Below are 20789 nucleotides of genomic sequence, written 5' to 3' on the forward strand. Positions count from 1 at the left end.
TGTATTTAGATTTTTGATTTTTGGGCCCCGTTATCAACTTTGTCCACATTGAGGTCAAAAGGGTCCAAAATTAAACTTTGTTTGATTTCATCAAAAATTGAATTATTGGGGTTCTTTGATATGCCGAATCTAACCGTGTATTTAGATTCTTAATTTTTGGTTCCGTTTTCTAATTGGTCTACATTAAGGTCCAAAGGGTCCAAAATTAAACTTAGTTTGATTTTAACAAAATTGAATTCTTAGGGTTCTTTGATATGCTGAATCTAAACATGTATTTAGATTTTTGATTATGGGCCCAGTTTTCAAGTTGGTCCAAATCGGGGTCCAAAATTAAACTTTGTTTGATTTCAACAAAAATTGAATATATGGGGTTCTTTGATATGCTGAATCTAACCATGTATTTAGATTTTTGATTTTTGGGCCCCGTTATCAACTTTGTCCACATTGAGGTCAAAAGGGTCCAAAATTAAACTTTGTTTGATTTCATCAAAAATTGAATTATTGGGGTTCTTTGATATGCTGAATCTAACCATGTATTTAGATTTTGGATATTGGACCATAATAGGTGAATGTCCAATTTAAAATTTTTAAGTTCTTAGACCACATTCAATCTGTGTTAGAAACCTATGCTGTGTCAAATATTTAATCACAATCCAAATCCAAAGCTGTATCAAGCTTGAATGTTGTGTCCATACTTCCCCCAACTGTTCAGGGTTCGACCTCTGCGGTCGTATCAAGCTGCGCCCTGCGGAGCATTTTATTATCCTTATTTTTATGTTTTAATGTGTCAACGCTTATTTGAGTACTCAACACAGTCTCTTTATGGTAATCTTTGGAATGATAAGAAATTACAGAGAAAAATGAACAGATGATGATAAATTTACTCATTTGCTAATGTCCTGTTCATTTGAATTGTGTATTTTAATAGCCCCGCTTTAAAAAAGTGGGGGTTTACTGTTTTACCTCTGTCTGTCCGTCCATCTATCCGTCCATCCGTCAGTCCGTCTGTCAGTCCGTCCATCCGTCCCATGAATATTTTTCGTCGCATCTTTCCCAGGAACTACATTACAAGAATTTCTGAAATTTGGTTTCAGGGTTTATATGAGTCAGCTATACCGTTTGATGCGTTTTCAGATTCATCACTCAACAACTTCCTGTTTACCTTATACTTTTAGCGGGGCTGGGGTATCATGAGTGAGCAGTAGCTCACAGATTCACTTGTTGTCTTAAAATTGTCTCAAGTAGAGTGACATTAGTATTAAGGATAAGACATCACATTATTTGTGTACAGAAATTGCCAGGCTATATTATTCTACTGGTATCCATCAGCTGATAAATTGGCAGGGATTTAAGAATTATTATGTAAAAATAAGGAGATATGGTATGATTGCCAGCGAAACGACTATCCACCAAAGTTCAAAATGACTTGTCATTATAGCTTCTTTAGATAACAGGTTGTTCTGTTCCATTAGGATATATTCAGTATTACATAAAAAAGTGAAACAAAAATATTGAACTCCAAGGTAAATTCAAAAGGGAGATTAAAACTGAAAAAATTGAATGTTTGACTAACCAAGTTCTTTGTCAGCTTTTTGTAAAAGCTAGTCCTTTTCATATCATGAAGGTATGAACGTTTGAACAGCTACTATTATAGAACTAGTTCTTTTGTCATTATATATTGCTATTTTCTGTACTTTGAAGAATACTGTGTGAGAACACATTTAGTTCAGGTAATTTCAATTTAGGGAATAGCGTAAATCTAGGAGGAGGTCTGTAATAAATGTCATGGAAAAAAATAAAGTTTATACTGGACAATCTTTGCAAAGAAATTAACTGTGTGTTACATGGGTCATTCAAATACTGTTTCAAAAGTACACACTTAACTTACTCAGAAATGAGTAAACAAAGTACAACTACAAATCCACATAAAGTGGTAAATCTCTGAATCTTTAGTTTTCTGAGTACTGCTGTTTGTCTATTCATCTTTTCGATGAAATGTGACCACAACGCTAGATTTGGTGGTGTAAAGATGCCATGTCAGCCCAAAATTAGTTGCATTTAAATCTATGTGTTAAGATATTACAGGCATGTTGTATGTAATACAGGATATAAAATTATGACCCATATATGTATAATTTGACACACTTGTTGTCTTCCTAGTGAGTGACTTCCTAAATAACAGAATCATACAGTGCACGAAAATTTGTCATGAAGTTTAATAATATAACATGGGAAATACAGAAAAACTTCTTAAATTAATTTAAGTGTACATCCTTTTTTTTTTAACTTGGTATAGTTAGAGGGACATTTTACATCTCATTCTTATTGTTAATGTCATGATAAAAGCTACTGTTCCAATAGTTTTGCTCTTGTTTTCAGAATCACCTTTTTTTTTTTGTGTTTAGACTTTGATTGTTTAAAGCTTGTTTTTGTCATTCTAAATAACTTTTGTTTGTAATTTTGGGAATACAATGAATTTTTGTCTTGCCTGCAACGAAAGTCGATGAACTTGACACATGAGTGTTGCTGTTCCCGGGGTGTAGTTAACAATTGTTAAGTTTTCTGCTTAAATCAGTTTGATTGGAACTACTTGTGATAGATCAATGATATTTTCTATAAAGTTGCATTACTATCAGTACATATCAGTTTGATTACTATTTCGAGGTCCTGCCCCCTAGGTCATGGTCCAGTGACTTTGAATTAATTTGCCATTTTTAATATTAATTAATTTTTACTTATTTTAGTCAGTTTGATAGGAACTACTTGTGATATTATATCAATGATATTTTGTACAAAGTTGCATTACTGTTATTACATGTCAGTTAAACGACTATTACAAGGCCCTGCCCCCTAGGTCAGGGTCCAGTGCTTCAATTAATTACCAATTTTTGTCCCCTGTGCAACGCGTTGTGGGGGACATAGAAATACTGGGCATTCATCCCTCCGTCTGCTCTTGTTAGCGCTCTCACTTGTACAATTCTTGTCAGATTTTTAACTTATATCATAGGTTTATATCAGCAACATTTCAAACAAGTTTGAAAATCAGTTTAGATGAACTAATTTTAAAAGAGTTATGCTCCTTGGAAACATTAATTATATGGAAAATTGCATCGTTAGCGCTCTCATTTGTACAATTCTTGCCAGATTTTTCTGAAACTTATATTGTAGGTTTATATCAGCAATGTCTTGGACAAGTTTGAAATTCAGTGCAGATCAATAATTTTTTTATGACCGCAAAAAATTTTTTGCGTCGTATAATGCTATCATGTTGTCGTCTGCGTCATCTGAAGATGCATTTAGTTTCTGGAACAATAACTTAAGTTTAAGTGAATGGATCTCTATAATTTTTTACCAGAAGGTTCAATACCACTAAAGGAAGGTTGGGATTAATTTTGGGGGTTATGGTACCAACAGTTAAGGAATTAGGGGCCAAAAATAAGCATTTTTGTAACTTCCAGACAGGAACTTGTGTGTTAGTGTATGGATCTCTCTGACATTGTACCAAAAGGTTCCATATAATGGGGGTAATTGCCTCCAAATATTAGGAATTAGGGGCCAAAAAAGGGGCAAAAAAGAAGCATTTTTCTAGTTTCATGACAATAACTTGTGTGCAAGTGTATGGATCTTTCTGAAATTGTACTATAAGGTTCCATATCACAAAGGGAAAGCTGGGTTTGAGTTTGGGGGTAATTGCCATAAAAATTTAGGAATTTGAGGCCTAAAAGGGGCCAAAAAACAAGCATTTTTCTAGTTTCCAGACAATAACTTGTGTTCAAGTGTATAGATCTCTCTCTGAAATTGTACTGCAAGGTACCATATCACAAAGGGAAGGCTGGGATTGATTTTGGGGGTAATTGCCTCAAAATTTTAGGAATTAGGGGCAAAAAACAAGCCTTTTTTCTAGATTAAGGACAATAACTTATGTGTAAGTGTATGGATCTTTATGAAATTGGACTATAAGGTTCGATATCACAAAGGGAAAGCTGGGTTTGAGTTTGGGGGTAATTGCCCTAAACATTTAGGAATTTGGGGCCAAAAAGGGGCAAAAAAACAAGCATTTTTCTAGTTTCCAGACAATAACTTGTGTTCAAGTGTATGGATCTCTCTGAAATTGTACTGCAAGGTACCATACCACAAAGGGAAGGCTGGGATTGAGTTTGGGGATGATGAATCATAAGGGGGTTCAAAAAATTTGGGGGGGGGATTTTTTTTCCTTTTTTTTTCTTTAAAATTTTCCATTTAAAGTTGGTTATTTCTGATTTATAAATAAAAGCAAATAATAATGATATGATTTGAATAGGTAAATTAAAAAATTATAAGTTCTTAGACCACATTCATTCTGTGTCAGAAACTTATGCTGTGTCAAATATTTAATCACAATTCAAATTCAGAGCTGTATCAAGCTTGAATGTTGTGTCCATACTTGCCCCAACTGTTCAGGGTTCGACCTCTGCGGTCGTATCAAGCTGCACCCAGTGGAGCATTTTATTATAAGAGTTATGGCCCTTAGAAATATTAATAATATGGAAAATTGCATTGTTAGCACTCTCGTGTTCAATTCTTGCCAGATTTTTATGATACTTATATTGTAACTTTATATATGCGATGTCTCAAAAGAGTTCGAAAATCAGTGGTGATGAAGTATTTTTAAAAGAGTTCTGGTCCTTAGAAATATTAATTATATGTTAAATTACAATGTTAGTACTCTCATGTGTACAATTCTTGCCAGATTTTTGTTTATATCAGCAATGTCTTGAACAAATTTGAAAATCAGTGCAGATCAATTATTTTTAAAAGAGTTATGCCCCTTTGAAATATTAATGTAATGGAAATTTGCATTGTAAGCGCTCTCACATGTACATTCTTTGACAGATTTTTTATGAAATTTATATCAAAGATTGATATTAGCAATGTCACGGGCAATTACCAAAAAATTGATGATCAAATTTTTTTAATGAGTTATGCCCCTTGGAAATATTAAATATATCAGAAATTGCTCTCAAGTCTTCAACTCTCTGAGATAATTTTAAAAAACCCTTAATGGAAGGGATGTGTTGTTGTCAATCCATAGAGACAATGGTTTTTGTGGGATTACCTTTGTTTTTGTTTACAAATCCTTATTGAAAATAATAGCATTGTTCTTGGGCCAAAGTAGTGATGTCAGCATTATGAACAGTTGCAGTATTTATACAACCCTGAGCAAGCTAGGATCACGCTGCAAGATAGAAGAAATATAGTTAGCTTTTATATGTGTGCTTCCTTTGGGGGTTTTTTCTTGCTGTAAATATTTCAACAAAAGAATTCTCTATGTAGGTTTTTTCAGTTTGAATTTCCAGAGTTCATAATAACATCCTGTATCTAAATTTCTTCAGTTTTAGATTAATTGTAAATCTTATATTTCATGCTTATAGTTTCAATTACATTTGTGTGTATAGGCATGAAAATAAGAACTTTAATAATATCTTCAAGGGTATATTAGCATGTCTTTCTATTTGATGACGAAACATCATGCACTTCCTTCATTTTACTCACAACTGTAAATCTTGAGATTTGTACGTTGTTTACAGTTGATTGTGGAATAATTATGATATGAATAATAAGAGGAATGGCTGATGCTTTGTCCACAACTATTCTCCATCTTTATTAATAGATATCTATCCATCATCAGTTTTATCACCCTTCACAAAAGTTACAACAGAATTCACTGATATCTAGAAATATTCAGCTGTCTACTTCATCAGTTCTTGTTTTTGGTCATTCTTAAAGTATGTTTCACTTTAGGTGGAAAATGCCATGAAGTTATGTTTCTTTTTTCTTTTAATTTTGGCAATTCCAGTGAAAGGAGATTATTTTTTTTTGTATTTTGGAATTAATTTTTAATGGTATTTTCTGTACAGTGCAGCAGCAGTACTTCATATATAAGGAGTTATTATATACTTAATAGTAAATACATGTAAATTGTATGTGTAATACGATTAATAGCAATCGTGCTGTATCAGCCATTGGTGATGATATCGATATCAGTCAAGGTTGCAAAGACTTTATCACATCCTTAATCTGTATGACGTCACGTCATCGACATCAGTCACCATTGCAAAGGCTTTATCAAACCCCTAATCTGTTTGAAGTGAAAAAAACATCTACTTGAGATACATGTATATAATAAAGTGTATATGATATGGCTTTTTCAATATCACACACCGTATCAAACCTCAACCAATATAATCCCTCGAGCAGAGCTCTTGGGATTATATTGGTGTCTCGGGTTGATACAGATGTGATATTGAAAAAGCCATATAATATTCTCTATTTATACCTTAACACATCTATGTCTCTTGACATATTGAAAATATCAGTTTTTGAGACTCCAAATATTTAGCTGATTATTGGTGAATAAACTTTTCCTTGATAAGTTATAAATGACATATGGTTCTTGGGCTGAAAAAAAATCATGAAAACAGTAGCTGTTGGGTGTTATTTCTGCTATTGTTGGATATGTTAACATATTTTTTTTACATATTTTCATAATGGGTAAATACATGGGTGATATTTCATTCATGTTGGTCAACCTCCTACTTTGAAAGGAGTTGTTACTCTTAGAATTAGTAATGAATTTTCTTTCTTAAACGAACAAACACATACAGAACCTATGATATTTAAATTAAAGTTAGATTAATGATTAAGGTATTGGTTTTTTCAAGGATATATAACTAAATATACATCATTAGTTTATAAAATGCTGTTAGTATTGGCAGGGATGGGTGCCCTCAAACATGTTTAAAGTCGCTACATTCAGTATATGCCAGTCCCAAGTCAGGAGCCTGTACATCAGTGGTTGTCATTTGTTGTTGTATATCATATTTGTTTTTCATTTATTGTTTTAGTCCTTAAATCAGACCATTAGTTATCTCGTTTGAATTGTTTTACATTTGTCATTTTTGGGAGTTTTATGTTTGCTGTGCGGTATGGGTTTAGCTCAATGTTGAAGGTTGCTTACTTCTTTGTCATTTGATCTCTGGTTGAGAGTTGTTTCATTGGTAATCATACCACATCTTATTTTTATATTTGTGTTCAGAAGTAAAAAAAAAAAACAAAACACAAATGTCCAACTTGTTGATCAATCATAAAAAGCAGAAAGCAATTTTCAGTATAATTATATTGTTACAGTATGTGTGATAATTAGTTACCAGTTTGATATGTTACCTTGGCAGGAAACCAGGTGTTGTAAATCACCTACAGTGACCTGATATATTTGCTGTCTTCAAAATTTTTTTTTCCTCACAAGCAATTTTATTTTTGACGACTGATTTTATCATTCTACAGTCTGTCCATCTGTATGTAGGCAGTTCTTACATAATAGCTTAATTATTTGAAGGACAGCTTTTGGATAAAACTTGCATGTTGAAACAATTAAGGATATTTTTGGTATATGTAGAACTTTGCATGAATGCAGTTATTTGACTTTTTGTATAACAGAAAAATATTTTAGAATCCTTCATATGATTCTTAACCAAACCAACACATGAAACAATGCTGTAAAAAATAACAGGCTCCGTAATTTAATGCTCAAGTCAACTAACTATTGATGAGAAGTAGATGTATCAACTTTACTAGGTAGATGTGAAAAGAAGGAGAATATGACCTCAATATTTACCATGGATAGTAATGGTTGTAAAACAAACCAGTAGTAGTAGTAGTAGCCTCAGTTTCATGGTTAAATGCTCAATTAAGTGTATGTACAGATTAAATTGATATCAGGTGTAAATTTGTTTAATGTGAAGTTCTTGTAATATCAGTATGAAAATGTATTTTAAAATACATGTAGTATGATGTGACCTTATTTGTATGGTTGAACAATAACAGTTAAGGTGAATTTTATGGTTCACTGTTTGCAGTTATTTATCAATTTTCAACTTTATGCTACTATTTAGCATAGCCACTTTATTTAAACATTATCATGATTATTTACAGAAACCTTGAATTACATTTGAGGCATTAACACCTGTAGTCTTAAGGTCAAGTTTGGAAAACATTACATGAATTTATTAATGTTTATATAATTTGGGTACAGTATAAACTGTGTTACTTTATAAATAAGAAGCAATAATTCTATTACATATAATATTTGTTATTTACATAGGTTTACTTTGATGACAAATTTACTAATTTACTAGAAGCCGCCTAACTATAGGTTATAAGAAAGATATCTGTAAAAACAGAGGATTAACTGCATATTCTGTCAGGAATAATAAATTATTACAAACAAAACAAAAATGTTATTTACCATCAACAGTTATATATATAGCATCAAGATAATAATTTCAATTAAGTTCTGTCATAATTGTTCAAAGTATTATGTTATGGTAAGGATTAAGGCAAACAAAAACTGCCATCAAAATCCCATGTAGTATGGTTTAAGTATTGTTTCTTAACATTATAGTTGCAGAGGACCATTAATCACAGAGGTAATCTTTACAGGTATTTTGTCTAACTCTCTCATCAATTCATTTTCCATTGATATTTATTGTCAGTAGACTGCTTTCACCTTGAGATTTTTATCTTTTTCAAGGATGAACACTGAACCTTAGTCAGCAGGTTCAGTGGCCTTTGTTTCCTCATCAATGAAGGACTGAGATTTGTTTATTAAAAGCTTTTTTTCAGCCTTATTTTCATTTTCTGGTGGGTTTGAACCCACCTCTACTGAAAAAGGTCATTTTGAGTCTATTTTTCGATTTTAATACGACCTTGAGAGGTGAACATTGACCAAACTGTATTTCTTTGTCATTAAATTATTACCTTTCCATCCATACTGACTGGAAGTAAATGTGACTCGATTGTCTTGCTGGGAAATTATCATTGGCAAGCCAAGTCTGCCTAAACGTCAGTTTTTACGGATTTCAGACAAAACAGTGACCTAGATTTTACAGACCAGATTTTTTTTTTGCCATATTATACCTCCTTGTGTTCCTCCACCACCTATGCATGTATTTAGGATAATAGTTAATACCTACGGCCCATACCATTAATGTAGCGGCCATCAAATGACTCCCACCCCACCTACTTTTCACATTTTCCGATTTTGAACTCCCAGAAGGGCATTAAAGTTGTCATATTTCCATAAAAACACATCTGGGAAGAGTTTATGGACCATGAATGGCATGGTTGAACTCCCTGCTTTCAACACAGTTCAGCTGGGGCAGTTCTAAAAAAGTATGGAGGGTCATACAGGCCGTCAAAGAATGGCGGTTGCTATAAACTACAGGCAGGATTGGGGCGAAGGGGTACATGTTATTTTTTTATAAGGTTCTATATATTTGAATGTTACAAATTCTGCTAATTCATAATGAACATGTGAATAAAGTGGAGATGAAGGCCACATGATCCATATTTCATAGTGGTTCATTTGCTTTACTACAAAATTTTGAACTTAATTAAGTGCATTTCTTAAAAAGTACCTCAGGGAGTATGACAGTCTCCTAAAAGTAAGTCACGCTGAACTGCATGTTATTTCCTAGTTTTGATCTGGAATAGTAAGTGACCTACAATCATAAAACTCGGTTAAGGTATATCTTTGTGAATTTACTCTTGACAAAAGTAGGTCACTGAGACCTATACATCATATTTCATGTTCATTGGCTTTAATTTAGTTTCTACATCCGAGTACAGATCTCAGATATTTTACGTGACCATCTGATGTAAAAATTGGCATAAAAGAATAGTAGCGTCTATAAAAGCAGGTCACTTTGAGTTTGTATATATACTTTTTTACAGTGTCAGTTGAAGTCATTAGACTTTCAGAGATAAGATTCGGTACCTGTAAACATTTCAATTTAATTAGTAAGATGTAAAGATAATCATCTACCTATTGTTTATTTTTGTCCTGAAGACATAATTAGAGAAACCCAATGGAATATACAGTGTAATCAAATAAACAAGTTTACCTACAGAGAAGATTGTGTTTATTAACAGTTTAAGGATGAAGATTTTTTCCAATTAAAAATTATTAAAGGTGTACTTTATGTTGTTTTTTTAAGGTTTAATGTCATAATAAAAGAAATTTATTGCTAGTATTCCTCAATTTAAAAAATATAAATATTTTTGAAAATATGGTTTATATCAAAACTTTTTGAAAGTTTTATATTTGATTTTCACGAAGTTTTATCAAAACATCACTAAACTTATCTGATTAATAGTTGGAAAACCTGTATTATATACACCAGATTAATACTCACTACTGCACTAGAATGAGTGGTTTATTTACAGGCGTCAAAATATTTGATTTTTCTAAATAGTGTACTTAAACTCCTTTTTAATGCACACTTATATATTTATACTTATTAATTAATATGTTTATAATCAACACATTACACCAGACCATGAACATTACATGTTGTATTTTTCTACCTGACAAGGGGGATAATGAACACCACATGCTGAGGATGTTACTAGTGATGAGCTTTTATCTTATCATACATATCTCCCCTACCAAGAAAAGTAGACTCTTCCTCTTGCAGGATGTTATGTTTGAAGTTCATTGCCAGACCAGTATCAGCTGATAGGGGTTTGGTAATCTTTTGAGTACCACCCCATGAGCCCTGCTACACCCTAGGGCTAAAGAAACTTCAAACAGTTTGATAATTCACAGAAAGTTACTCAAATGTTTACATCTTAAATTAAAAAAAAATTCACACCTTGATGGCAATGACAGAAAACAGCTGATTTATAAAGACATTGTGAAATTATATTTCCTTGGATATGGCTTGTCTAGTTCAAAACACAAATTCAGTTGGTAAGTAATAAACTCATTTGTTTTATTTTTTATAATTTTGACATTGTCTTATTATCTGAAGCATGCAGCATTCTCTGCTGAAATCAAATTGGTAGTTTGTAAAAACTGGTCAGCCCTTGTCATAAGATTATTATAGATTACACAAAATAACAGTTTTTATTATGGGTCTATCTATAAGTGCTTTGAGGAAGTAAGTTACATAATCTCAATAAACACTGGTTTTGGTACTGAAGTAATAAAGACATATTGTATATGACATCTCTTATGAAAATGTTATTTATGTAAACATGGATGCAGGAATTCATGTTGACACTTATGTTGTAAGTAAAATATAATACCCAATGTCATATGTAAGTCAGAAAAGGTATTCTGACTATAAGTGTATATAAATTAAAAAGACATTTGAAAATTATGGCTACTGTCAGTTTGAAAAAGAATTTTACATTTTGATATATGTAAGTAATTAAGTTATTTTTCACTGCAGTGTTATTGTTAATTTCACTGATGTTCGATTGCCAAAAATTTGTAAATAAGAATTAGAAAAACAGAAAATTTGAAGTGATGTCAAATTATCAAAATGGGAGCTGAATATGTTGAACTGTAAGCTGTCAAAAGAGAAATCTGAACTTAAAAGTCATGATGATATAGTTGAGAGGCTCAAAAGTTCAAATATTAAACAAGAGTTACAACAAGTAAATACTTAGATGAAAATGACAACACCACTACCTTTCATTTATCTTTCAGTGACCAAAGAGAACTAAAGCATTGTTTGCATTTCTAATGAAGGAAATTCTAATCAATTTATGAGATTAATTTATCAGATGCATTATTGGGAATAAAATTCTTTGTTTAAAATTTTCAATGCTTCTTATTTGAGAAATTCCACTGTAATTAATAATTACAACAGGTACATTGTATATAAGTTATAATCTTTGACAGACAATTTCATTTAATATATTTAATCAGTATCTGATGAAATTTAGTTGAGAGCAAATATATTTTTCTTACAGTTCTGTATAACAAGGAAATAATGTACTGTTGAAATATTGTATACATTTAATATGGACCTTGAGCTAAATTCTCTTTTTTGATTGGAAGCCAGTGATGTTTTTTGCTGTTTTCAAAGACAACAGATAAATAAAAGTTTTAATCAGTGACTTAATCTAAAGTGGTCAAATCAACAATATGTCTTGTTATGATTGAAGGCATCGATAATTGTCCATTTGGCCTAATGATAGGTAATGAAAGGCTACAGATAAACTTTCTATTCCATCACTTCAAACCTACTATCATTTCAAGATAACCCTGCCCCAGAAACAATAAATCTGCCTTATTCTATTCTATATGATAAATTTTAGTGTTTATTTATTTTGATTTTATCCCTGGATGTAGAAGTATTAGTTTTTATACAGCCTGAAGCCTTCCTGTACATAACTACATAGCAGTAATTTATAAAATGAAAAGTTAATTAAGCATTTAATAAGATAATTGGCTTCACAGTATAAATTATACAATCAAAATCAAAAATCTAAAGATGCGAAACAGAAAATTGACCTTTTTCCAATTTCTTATTGTAATCCTGTGTAATATTTTGTAAGTATGTTCAAAATAAGCATTCCTCATTTTTCATCTATTTACATAATGAAAAATGTTGTTTATAGATAAGACAAACTGTAACATGCCATACAGTCAGATTCCATACTCCAGAGTTCTATTAGTGCAGTTTAACTGATCAAATTTGTAAACAGTTCATGTCTTGGTTTTGATTTTGACCACATGAAGAGATTTCCTGATAATTATTTCCCTTTTGTAACTGAAAGAAAAACTCTCAAGTATTTCCTTTTGTCAGAAAAATACCCTAAGTTACACGACAGGTTTGTGTACCCTTGATGGTGTGGGTGAACACTTAATTGATATTATTTAATTTGATATGCAATGTTTCCATATATTTAGAAATGTTTGAGGGCTTTGGTTGTATGTGTTGAATAGAAATAAAGAAATAGTAACAATAATTAAATCTACAACATAAGCATTCATGTTATAAACTGTTTTATCAAATTTTAAATGTTAAATTCCAATTTTGCTCTTTTACATATCTAGAAAGCAAAATTGTGATTTTATATAGAAATAAGGAGATGTGGTATGATTACCGATGAGACAACTATCCACCAATTCAAATGAAGTGGATCTAAGTAATTTATGGGCAACCGTACAGCCTTAAACAATAAGAAAAACCCATACCATTCTGCTATAAAAGGCCTCTACATGAAAAATGTGAAATAATTCAAATGAGAAAACCAACAGCCTAATTTATAACAAAACAAGTAATGAAAACAAATATGATAGACATGAACCAACAACAACCACTATCTACAGGCTCCTGACTTGAAACAGGCATATAAAGAAGAGGGGTTAAACATGTTTGTGAGCGCTCAACCCTCTCCCTAACCTGGGACAGTGGTTAACACCATAACATAAGAACAAACTGTAAAAATCAGTAGCAATTGACTTATCTCAAAAGATCAGTACATCTATTTCAATAGGATTAATTAAATGATATGCTTTGTTCTTTATGTGTGTGTTTGTGTTTGGAGGAGGAGAGTAACTGGAAAATTTTGATGATGATATCCTATAGGAATGTGTTTCATATGATGGGGACATCCATTGTTGAGGAAAACTCCGGATTCTTTCTAATGATCATAATAGAATTCCATTTCTTGTATCATCATATATGATATCATCAGAAAAAAATCTATTTTTCTAATAGATAAGATAAAGAAATATGCTATATATATTTATATAAAAACATATTATTTTATTTATACTTTATGCACCGAATTCTTTTGAACATGGCATTTGTTAGGAGATAATAGTAAACCTAATGATAAATCACAGACAAGTCAATATTTCTATATTCTTAGAAGTGTCAATTTTATGTGTGAAGATAGAAGATAAGTGTAAAACATATCTCTTTATCGGGGAAAATATTTAAGATTTAATGTCATATCTGATCATTTCATACCTAGATTTTGACTGAGGGAATTTGTAGGAGAACTTTTCATATCAGGTCATTCAATACAAATATTGAAAAAAGGAATGCATTTGCTCAACCCAATACACATTGTTGTCTGACTAATAGTTATGAGAATTGAATTTGAAACATTTATGATAAATTGTGATATTCTGCAAGGATTTTGATTCTCCTCCAAAAGCTGTCAGTCTTCAAAATAAATGTTTTAGTTAAAAAGCTACGGCTGGTGAAAATTTCATTAAGCCTGTAAGTATTTCGCTTTCAATCAAAATGTATTTTATTAAATTTTTATTCAAAATGGTTGAGTCTGGCTCATGATATGTTTGTTCAAAAGGGGTTTTATTCATTTGCACCAACCCTGCACACTGCTTTTTTGCTCCATTTAGAATAGTATCATTAAATGAGAGAGTGCATTTTCCTGAAATTAGTTGCTGACTCCCAATGCAATAAAACATGGATAAAATATAATGGTTTACTTTTATAAATTTTGACTTGGATGGAGGGGTGTCTCATTGGCACTCATACCACATCTTCTTATATCTATAAGAGTTCATTACCTTAGAGAATGTATTTAATTTGTGTTGCACAACTTATTGTCTTTAAAATGTTAAAAAAAAGGAAAGAAATATGTGTCTTAATTTGTCATTTTAAATTCTTGAATTGAATCTTCTATATAAGCCTCATAATTACAGTGTAAAAGTTATGTAAACAAATAAAAGATATAATAGTAAACTAATGGCCAGACATTTTTATCTACTACGAACAGCTGTTATGGTTACATTGAGGAGCAGTCATTTTTTTAACATCTGATAATAAAATCAAGTTTTTGAAGATTAGAGGTAGCATCCTGTCTGTGGTCAGAATGAATTGGATTTTGTAATTTCTGAGGTTATTATACATTTGATGGAGCATTGCAAATGCCAGCTGTTAGAGGAACAAAAACATTACTTTCTGTCTGTGGTTCATTTGTTCATTTTATTTTTTCTAACTTTCATTTGTAATAAAGGTAAAAACATTCAGCCATTAGAATAATGCATTGAATACAATCATCATGTGATACCAAAAATAGTAAGAAGCATGACCCTAGAATGTTGCCATTTCCAAGAATTTTAAGCATGTTAAGTATGTAAACATTGTTGAGGAAGTGAAACCAGGATTGTTTTTATCACGTGAAAGTTGTTTTTGGCCTGTAAATTAAAAAAAAAGAAGCAGTAAATATGACTGTTCTGAAATAAGCTAATACTTGTAATAAGCAAATTAAGACAATTGTTTTATGGATTGTGGCAACATTTCATAAGAAAATGATAAATATGTGAAGCTAATAAATGTCACATTTTAAAAGTACAAAATAAACAAAGCATTTGTACTTTCTGAAGATGAGTACTGATAGAGAATTTTACAGAAGTATGAAGTTATTTCCTAGTACTGTCACGATTTTGTCTTGCGAACGTTGGCATGTTGGTAACACATTGCTGTTGATTATATAACACTGTCTACATGTACATGTAGGATAATCTATTTGTACAGCAGTTATTTATAATCATCTACATAACACTAGTTATTTTCTAATGTTTGTCCACAGTGTAAGATGATGGTCAATAATCAAATACATAGGGTTAATGTTTACTTAAAGATTATCTGTATACTAGTATTGACATTACAAAATAAGTATGATAGGTAACATGAATTTTTAATTTTTGCTTTTTTTCCCCACATTTTTAATTGATAATGCTATACTCAACATATAGTAAATAATAGACATCTAATGAACAATTGATGACAAGATAGCAACACTTTATAAAGGGTATCCTTGACCATAATTGTATTTAGAAAATTGAGAAATGAAGAAAAAAAAAGTTGGAAGTTGTCCATTCAACCAGGTAACCCTTTTGGTAATTTGGTATAATTTAATTATTTCTGGCAGTAAATGAATTATCACCTGAAAGAAGTAATAAAAATCTGCTTTGATTTTCTGCAGTTAATACGATAGGAATCAGATAATTCCTCTGGTTCTCATTTATGGTTCCCTTGTATCCAGAGGGAATTTACTTTTTGACTAAATGCAATGTTTGCATACCTACTTACCTCATGCTTTGATATTTAAAAGTAGGTTAATCGAAAGACAGGGTGCATCTTTGTACAAGTACCTGTATGAACCGTGCTAATTTGCAAGATTTTTGCACATAACACTTACTGTTTCGTAACAGGTTAATTGATTCGTTTGCTGTTGTCAGTCAAATAAACATTTTGAAAGTCTTTATCCATAGTGTGTACTCATCTTGTTATAGTACCTACAGAATAGGGTCTTTGTACAAGTACCTGTATGACCCTATTAATGTGCTAAACGGTTGCACCAGTGAACAAATTAACATTTTCTGTTTCTTAACAGATTGATTGCAGTGTTTGCTGTTGTCAGTTTAATAAGCAATTTGGAGAGCCCATCAGTGGGTTCTATCTTGTTACAGTACATTCAGAATAAGGACACATAAATTTGTTTTAAATTAAGAAAATTTACATTTTATGTTCATACTCATATATTGGTGTCTCCTGGATGGACCAACTTGTTACATGTATGTAAAATATTGTTGTTTCTTTTAACTATTTGTAAATACTTTTGCTGCACTCCAGTTCATGTTAAGATAATATTTTGCTGTGACAAGGTTAAAAATGAGTATTTATTTATGTAGTTCTCATATATCATGTTTTGTTTTTTTTTTAAGTTTAAAATGTGAAACATTTTAACAACATTTCAAAACAAGCTTGTTTGGTTGAATGTTGTAGTCAAACACATTTTTGAGGACAATGCATTTTGTACATCTTGGTTGAATTGTGTAGCTAATCACATTTTCAAGGATTGTTCATGCATTTTTGTACAGCTACAGATAAGAAAAGTGCTAGTGCCTAATGACAGTTCAAACAGAAAGCTAACATAATTTGATTACAAGGACCTCTTGTATACTCCTTATTACATTGATCATTAACAGAAGTTCTATCATTTGGATGCTTCTTATGTACAATGATCATTACATGACTTTCAAACATATAGCTGATGTTCTTAATTCTGTCTGATTTAGCATAGCATAGCGTTTTTTTCTATGGATTGTTAATTGATATTTCCTTCACTAATTAACCATAAGATAAGAACATCAGACTTTTATAAGAATCAATATCATTTTATGTAATAGTATTTATTGAGAATGTTTGAAAATTATTATATACATATTGGATAATTGTTATTATTATAAATACATAAAATAACTGCAGTTTTGTTAAATTTCAAAACTAAAATTGATGACGGATTTTACTGACTTGTTCATCATTGCAGAGTGATTTTCATAAATAAGCTTTTTGGGATACAGTTGCGCTTTTCTGGGTTCAGTATAAAGGAAAATAATATAACATAAGGAGATGTTTAAAGAAAGGAAGTTTATTTAAAATTTTAGTAGAGAAACTTTTAAAGAGGAAAAAGAAAGAATTGAACAAATGAATGAAAATAAATGTTGACTTGTGTTGCATTCTGTTTTCATTGAAAGATAATAATTAATGTCAAAATGTTAATATGTATTTTGACAATGCACTTTTTTAACAAGTAAATGGCTTCTGTTTTGAACTAAGTCTTGAAGATTATTTGAATATTTTTTTCAATTCAATTGAATTTTTTTGCCCACAAAGATTTGATATAATCCAAATAATTAGTCGGATTCCGTGGTGATTTTTTTTCGCTTTTATCCTACCACACTCAGCAATTAAATGGAAAGAAAATGATAGTATTTTGGTTCTATAAATAGAGAAATGTTGTATATCAATAATGCAATAAACAATGAATCCTATAATTTTTTCTTTAAATGTCATAACAACTTCCTTAATTAGGATAAGGAAATGTAAGACTTAAAAAATGAAGTCAAATTTAATTTGTCGGTGATTTCCACTTTTGATATATTAATCAGCTAATTAGATAGTGTTCTATATAGTGCCAAGACATTAATTCCATTCCACAGAAACTAATCTACTGATCGAATAAAACACAACATGACCTGGAAATGGTCAATTTGAAGTCTGGTATATGATTATTAGTAAGTAGTGCAATCTTTCATGTTAAAAGGGAATAGTTGAGATAATGTTTATATTTCTGCAAGATTTCAGGAAACATGTAAAATTTTTAATTAACTTGTGTTTATTTTTTTGGCACTTGTAGTAAATATTTGAAGCACAAGTTCAGACCATCATCACAGGTATGAATTCTGTTTGAAGTTTCATTTCCCTAAAATTTTACACAGAAGGTTTTGTTGGAAGTGGATTCAGTATAAAGGGTTTAAGTTTCAAACAGAACATTTTATGATGCTGGCAGATTGATTTAAAGTCTGAAAAAAAATTTGTGTAGTTGACTTTATTGTATTTTATATGTATTTCAATGATAGAATGTTGTAGGTGGTTATAACAAAAAATTATTAATGGCAGGAATTTGTTTTGCTAAAAATTGAAATTTATCATTTTTGAACCATTATTTGATAGAAGATTGTAAATCTTCAGCATCTATGTTATGATGTAAAACTTTTCAATTGGAAGATATCATTTAAATAACAAAACAGTATATATAATATGTATACATGCCTGATTTTGAACTGTGTTGTATCTTGTTCTGGTGTCCTGAGTTCAAACAGAAGTTTTACCATTGGAAAGGTTCTATGATCTTACTGGTAGGAAATGTGCTATTTAAACTTCTTTTTTGAATCTTTGATTGTTTTGGTATATTCAACTTGTACATGTATTTTATTTGATTGTATTGGCATATTCAACTTGTACATGTATTTTATTTGATTGTATTGGCATATTCAACTTGTACATGTATTTTATTTGGGGAATTTACAATAATATCATGGTTTACTGGAGAATTCTTTTTCATTTCAATTTATTGAGAGCAATAGCTGATCAAATTAAGAGTCAGTGGGGATTATACCATTTGTAACAACAAGCTATATGCAGAGATTTATTGAAATTTGTAAAGACCAGTAAAAGTATGAATAAAATTTGGTTCAAATTACAAACTTTAAGATATCTAGAGGTAGTCACCTAAAAAGACATATCTACATATTATTTTGAAAAGTCTTTAACCAAATATAAAAGGAAAGGCTTACAATATATTTTGACTGCAAATGTGATGCCATGTTCATATTATTACCATATTACTGTGGATTCATTATTATTCATGGGATACCAATTTCCGTGGATTTTGTAGGTATAGATAAACCACAAATTCAAATGTTCAATAAAGTACACATTTTCTATAGGCTTGTTTGCAGACTTTGGCAAAACCATGAAATTAAATATCCACGGAAATATAAGTTTTCCTCAATCCATGAAAATTGGAACCCACGAAAATTAATGAATCCACAGTATTACAAAGTAAGAAAGCCATTAGAAAATTCCAATGTATTTAATGATTTAAGTTCATGGGTTATTTTGTGTTCTTCCATACTGATTCCTGCTCTTTTGGAATTATATAAGTTAGGTCAGAATTTTTTTTCACAGTTGTGTTAAATGAACTGAATTTTAAGTTTGGCAAGAAATTCTTAAAGACATAAAAGTGGTTGAAGTTTTGAATGAAATTATATGTCTGCTCTAAACCTGTATATTTTACTACCAAACTGTCACTGTTACATACCTGTTAAATATCAACTTTTATCACTGCAGTAATATTCAGATTGAAGGTTATAGTTGATTGACAGGTGTAAAAATACTCTGGAAATGTCAGAATGCTCTTGTTTTAACATTTCTGTTTTTATGTTTTATTTGAAGCATACTTTGTGTGTTTTCCTGATCTATGGCAGCCTGTGTTTCCAATAAATTTTAGAAACCTTAACTTCATTGAATATTTAGTGTGTTGAGTTTGACATATAGAAATATTTAACTTAACACATTGTGACATCCTTTTATTCCCTGATTTTTGTCTCGCCTGCAAAAGTCACGGAAAGTGAGACATAGGGATTGTTTTTCCAGTGACTTTGAATTAATTTGCAATTTTCAATGTAAGGTTTTCTGCTTAAGTTAGTTTGATAGCAACTACTAACAATATTCAACAACATTTTCTATAAAGTTACATTACTGTCTGTACATATAGTTTGTTAAACCTTTTTGGGGCCCTACCCACTAGTTCATGGTCCAGCGACTTTGAATCAATTAGCAATGTTGCTGTCCATCAGATTGTCTTTTTTCTGAATTTAATGCAGACAGGCGAGACATATCTCTCTGTCAACAGTTTATTACTTTTCTTTTTGCAGTAGTCTGTATTTTAATGATTTCACATAAAACTGTCTAAAGGATTGCTTGGGATGGGCACATCTTGCAGTGATAGCACAGGTTTAATTTTAATTTTCATCCAAATAAATTTTTTAGACTTTCCAAATGCTGTAATCCAAAAGAAGCCACATTATCTATTTATAAGGTGCAGTAACAATTAATAAGACATTTCCTAATACTTTTTCTGTAAGTTTAGCCAAAATTTCTATACTATATATCATATTTATTAAAGAGGATCAAAAGGAAATCATAAATGTACTTTAAAATTTAGAAAATGATGAGAGAAATCTTCATAAAGTTAATTTGAATGTATGCTAAAACTAACTTGACTCCAGAAATGCTTTATAGTAAATACATTAATAATAGTTTGTTGGTGCAAAAATGTATTTAAATTTTTTCTGTCCATGATTATTTATTCAAGTGGTCATTTTAATACTGATGAATAATAAATGGCAGACAATTACATTAAGGCATGGTTTCTGGTTAAAGATTTTAGAAATTGAATAACTAAGTCACACCTTCATTGACAAAAAAATTGGACAAAATTTTCTTCATGATTAAAAGAAAGCAATCTGAGTACTATGTACAATATTTTTATAAAAATTACTGTGATACATGTAAATAGACTTTTTTTTTTTTGGCATATAACATTAGACGTTAACACAGACAGCA

General features: G+C 30.7%; 1 protein-coding gene across 4 annotated transcripts in view; it reads left to right on the forward strand.

The window, feature by feature from the left end:
- Nucleotides 1-20789, forward strand: part of LOC127709021 (myocardin-related transcription factor B-like) — an 85923-nt gene that overhangs the window by 31482 nt on the left and 33652 nt on the right. Inside the window, exon 1 of one of the 4 annotated variants that reach the window (XM_052214294.1) lies at nucleotides 10540-10789. The exons of the other annotated variants lie outside the window; for them this stretch is intronic. Coding sequence (XP_052070254.1) covers nucleotides 10756-10789 — 34 coding nt within the window. The 5' untranslated portion in view covers nucleotides 10540-10755. Of the gene's footprint in view, nucleotides 1-10539; nucleotides 10790-20789 lie in introns of those variants that run through there. 4 annotated transcript variants of the gene reach the window in all.

Source organism: Mytilus californianus, unplaced genomic scaffold, assembly GCF_021869535.1.
Source record: "Mytilus californianus isolate M0D057914Y unplaced genomic scaffold, xbMytCali1.0.p SCAF_7, whole genome shotgun sequence".
In the NCBI taxonomy this organism is placed as follows: Eukaryota; Metazoa; Mollusca; class Bivalvia; order Mytilida; family Mytilidae; genus Mytilus; species Mytilus californianus.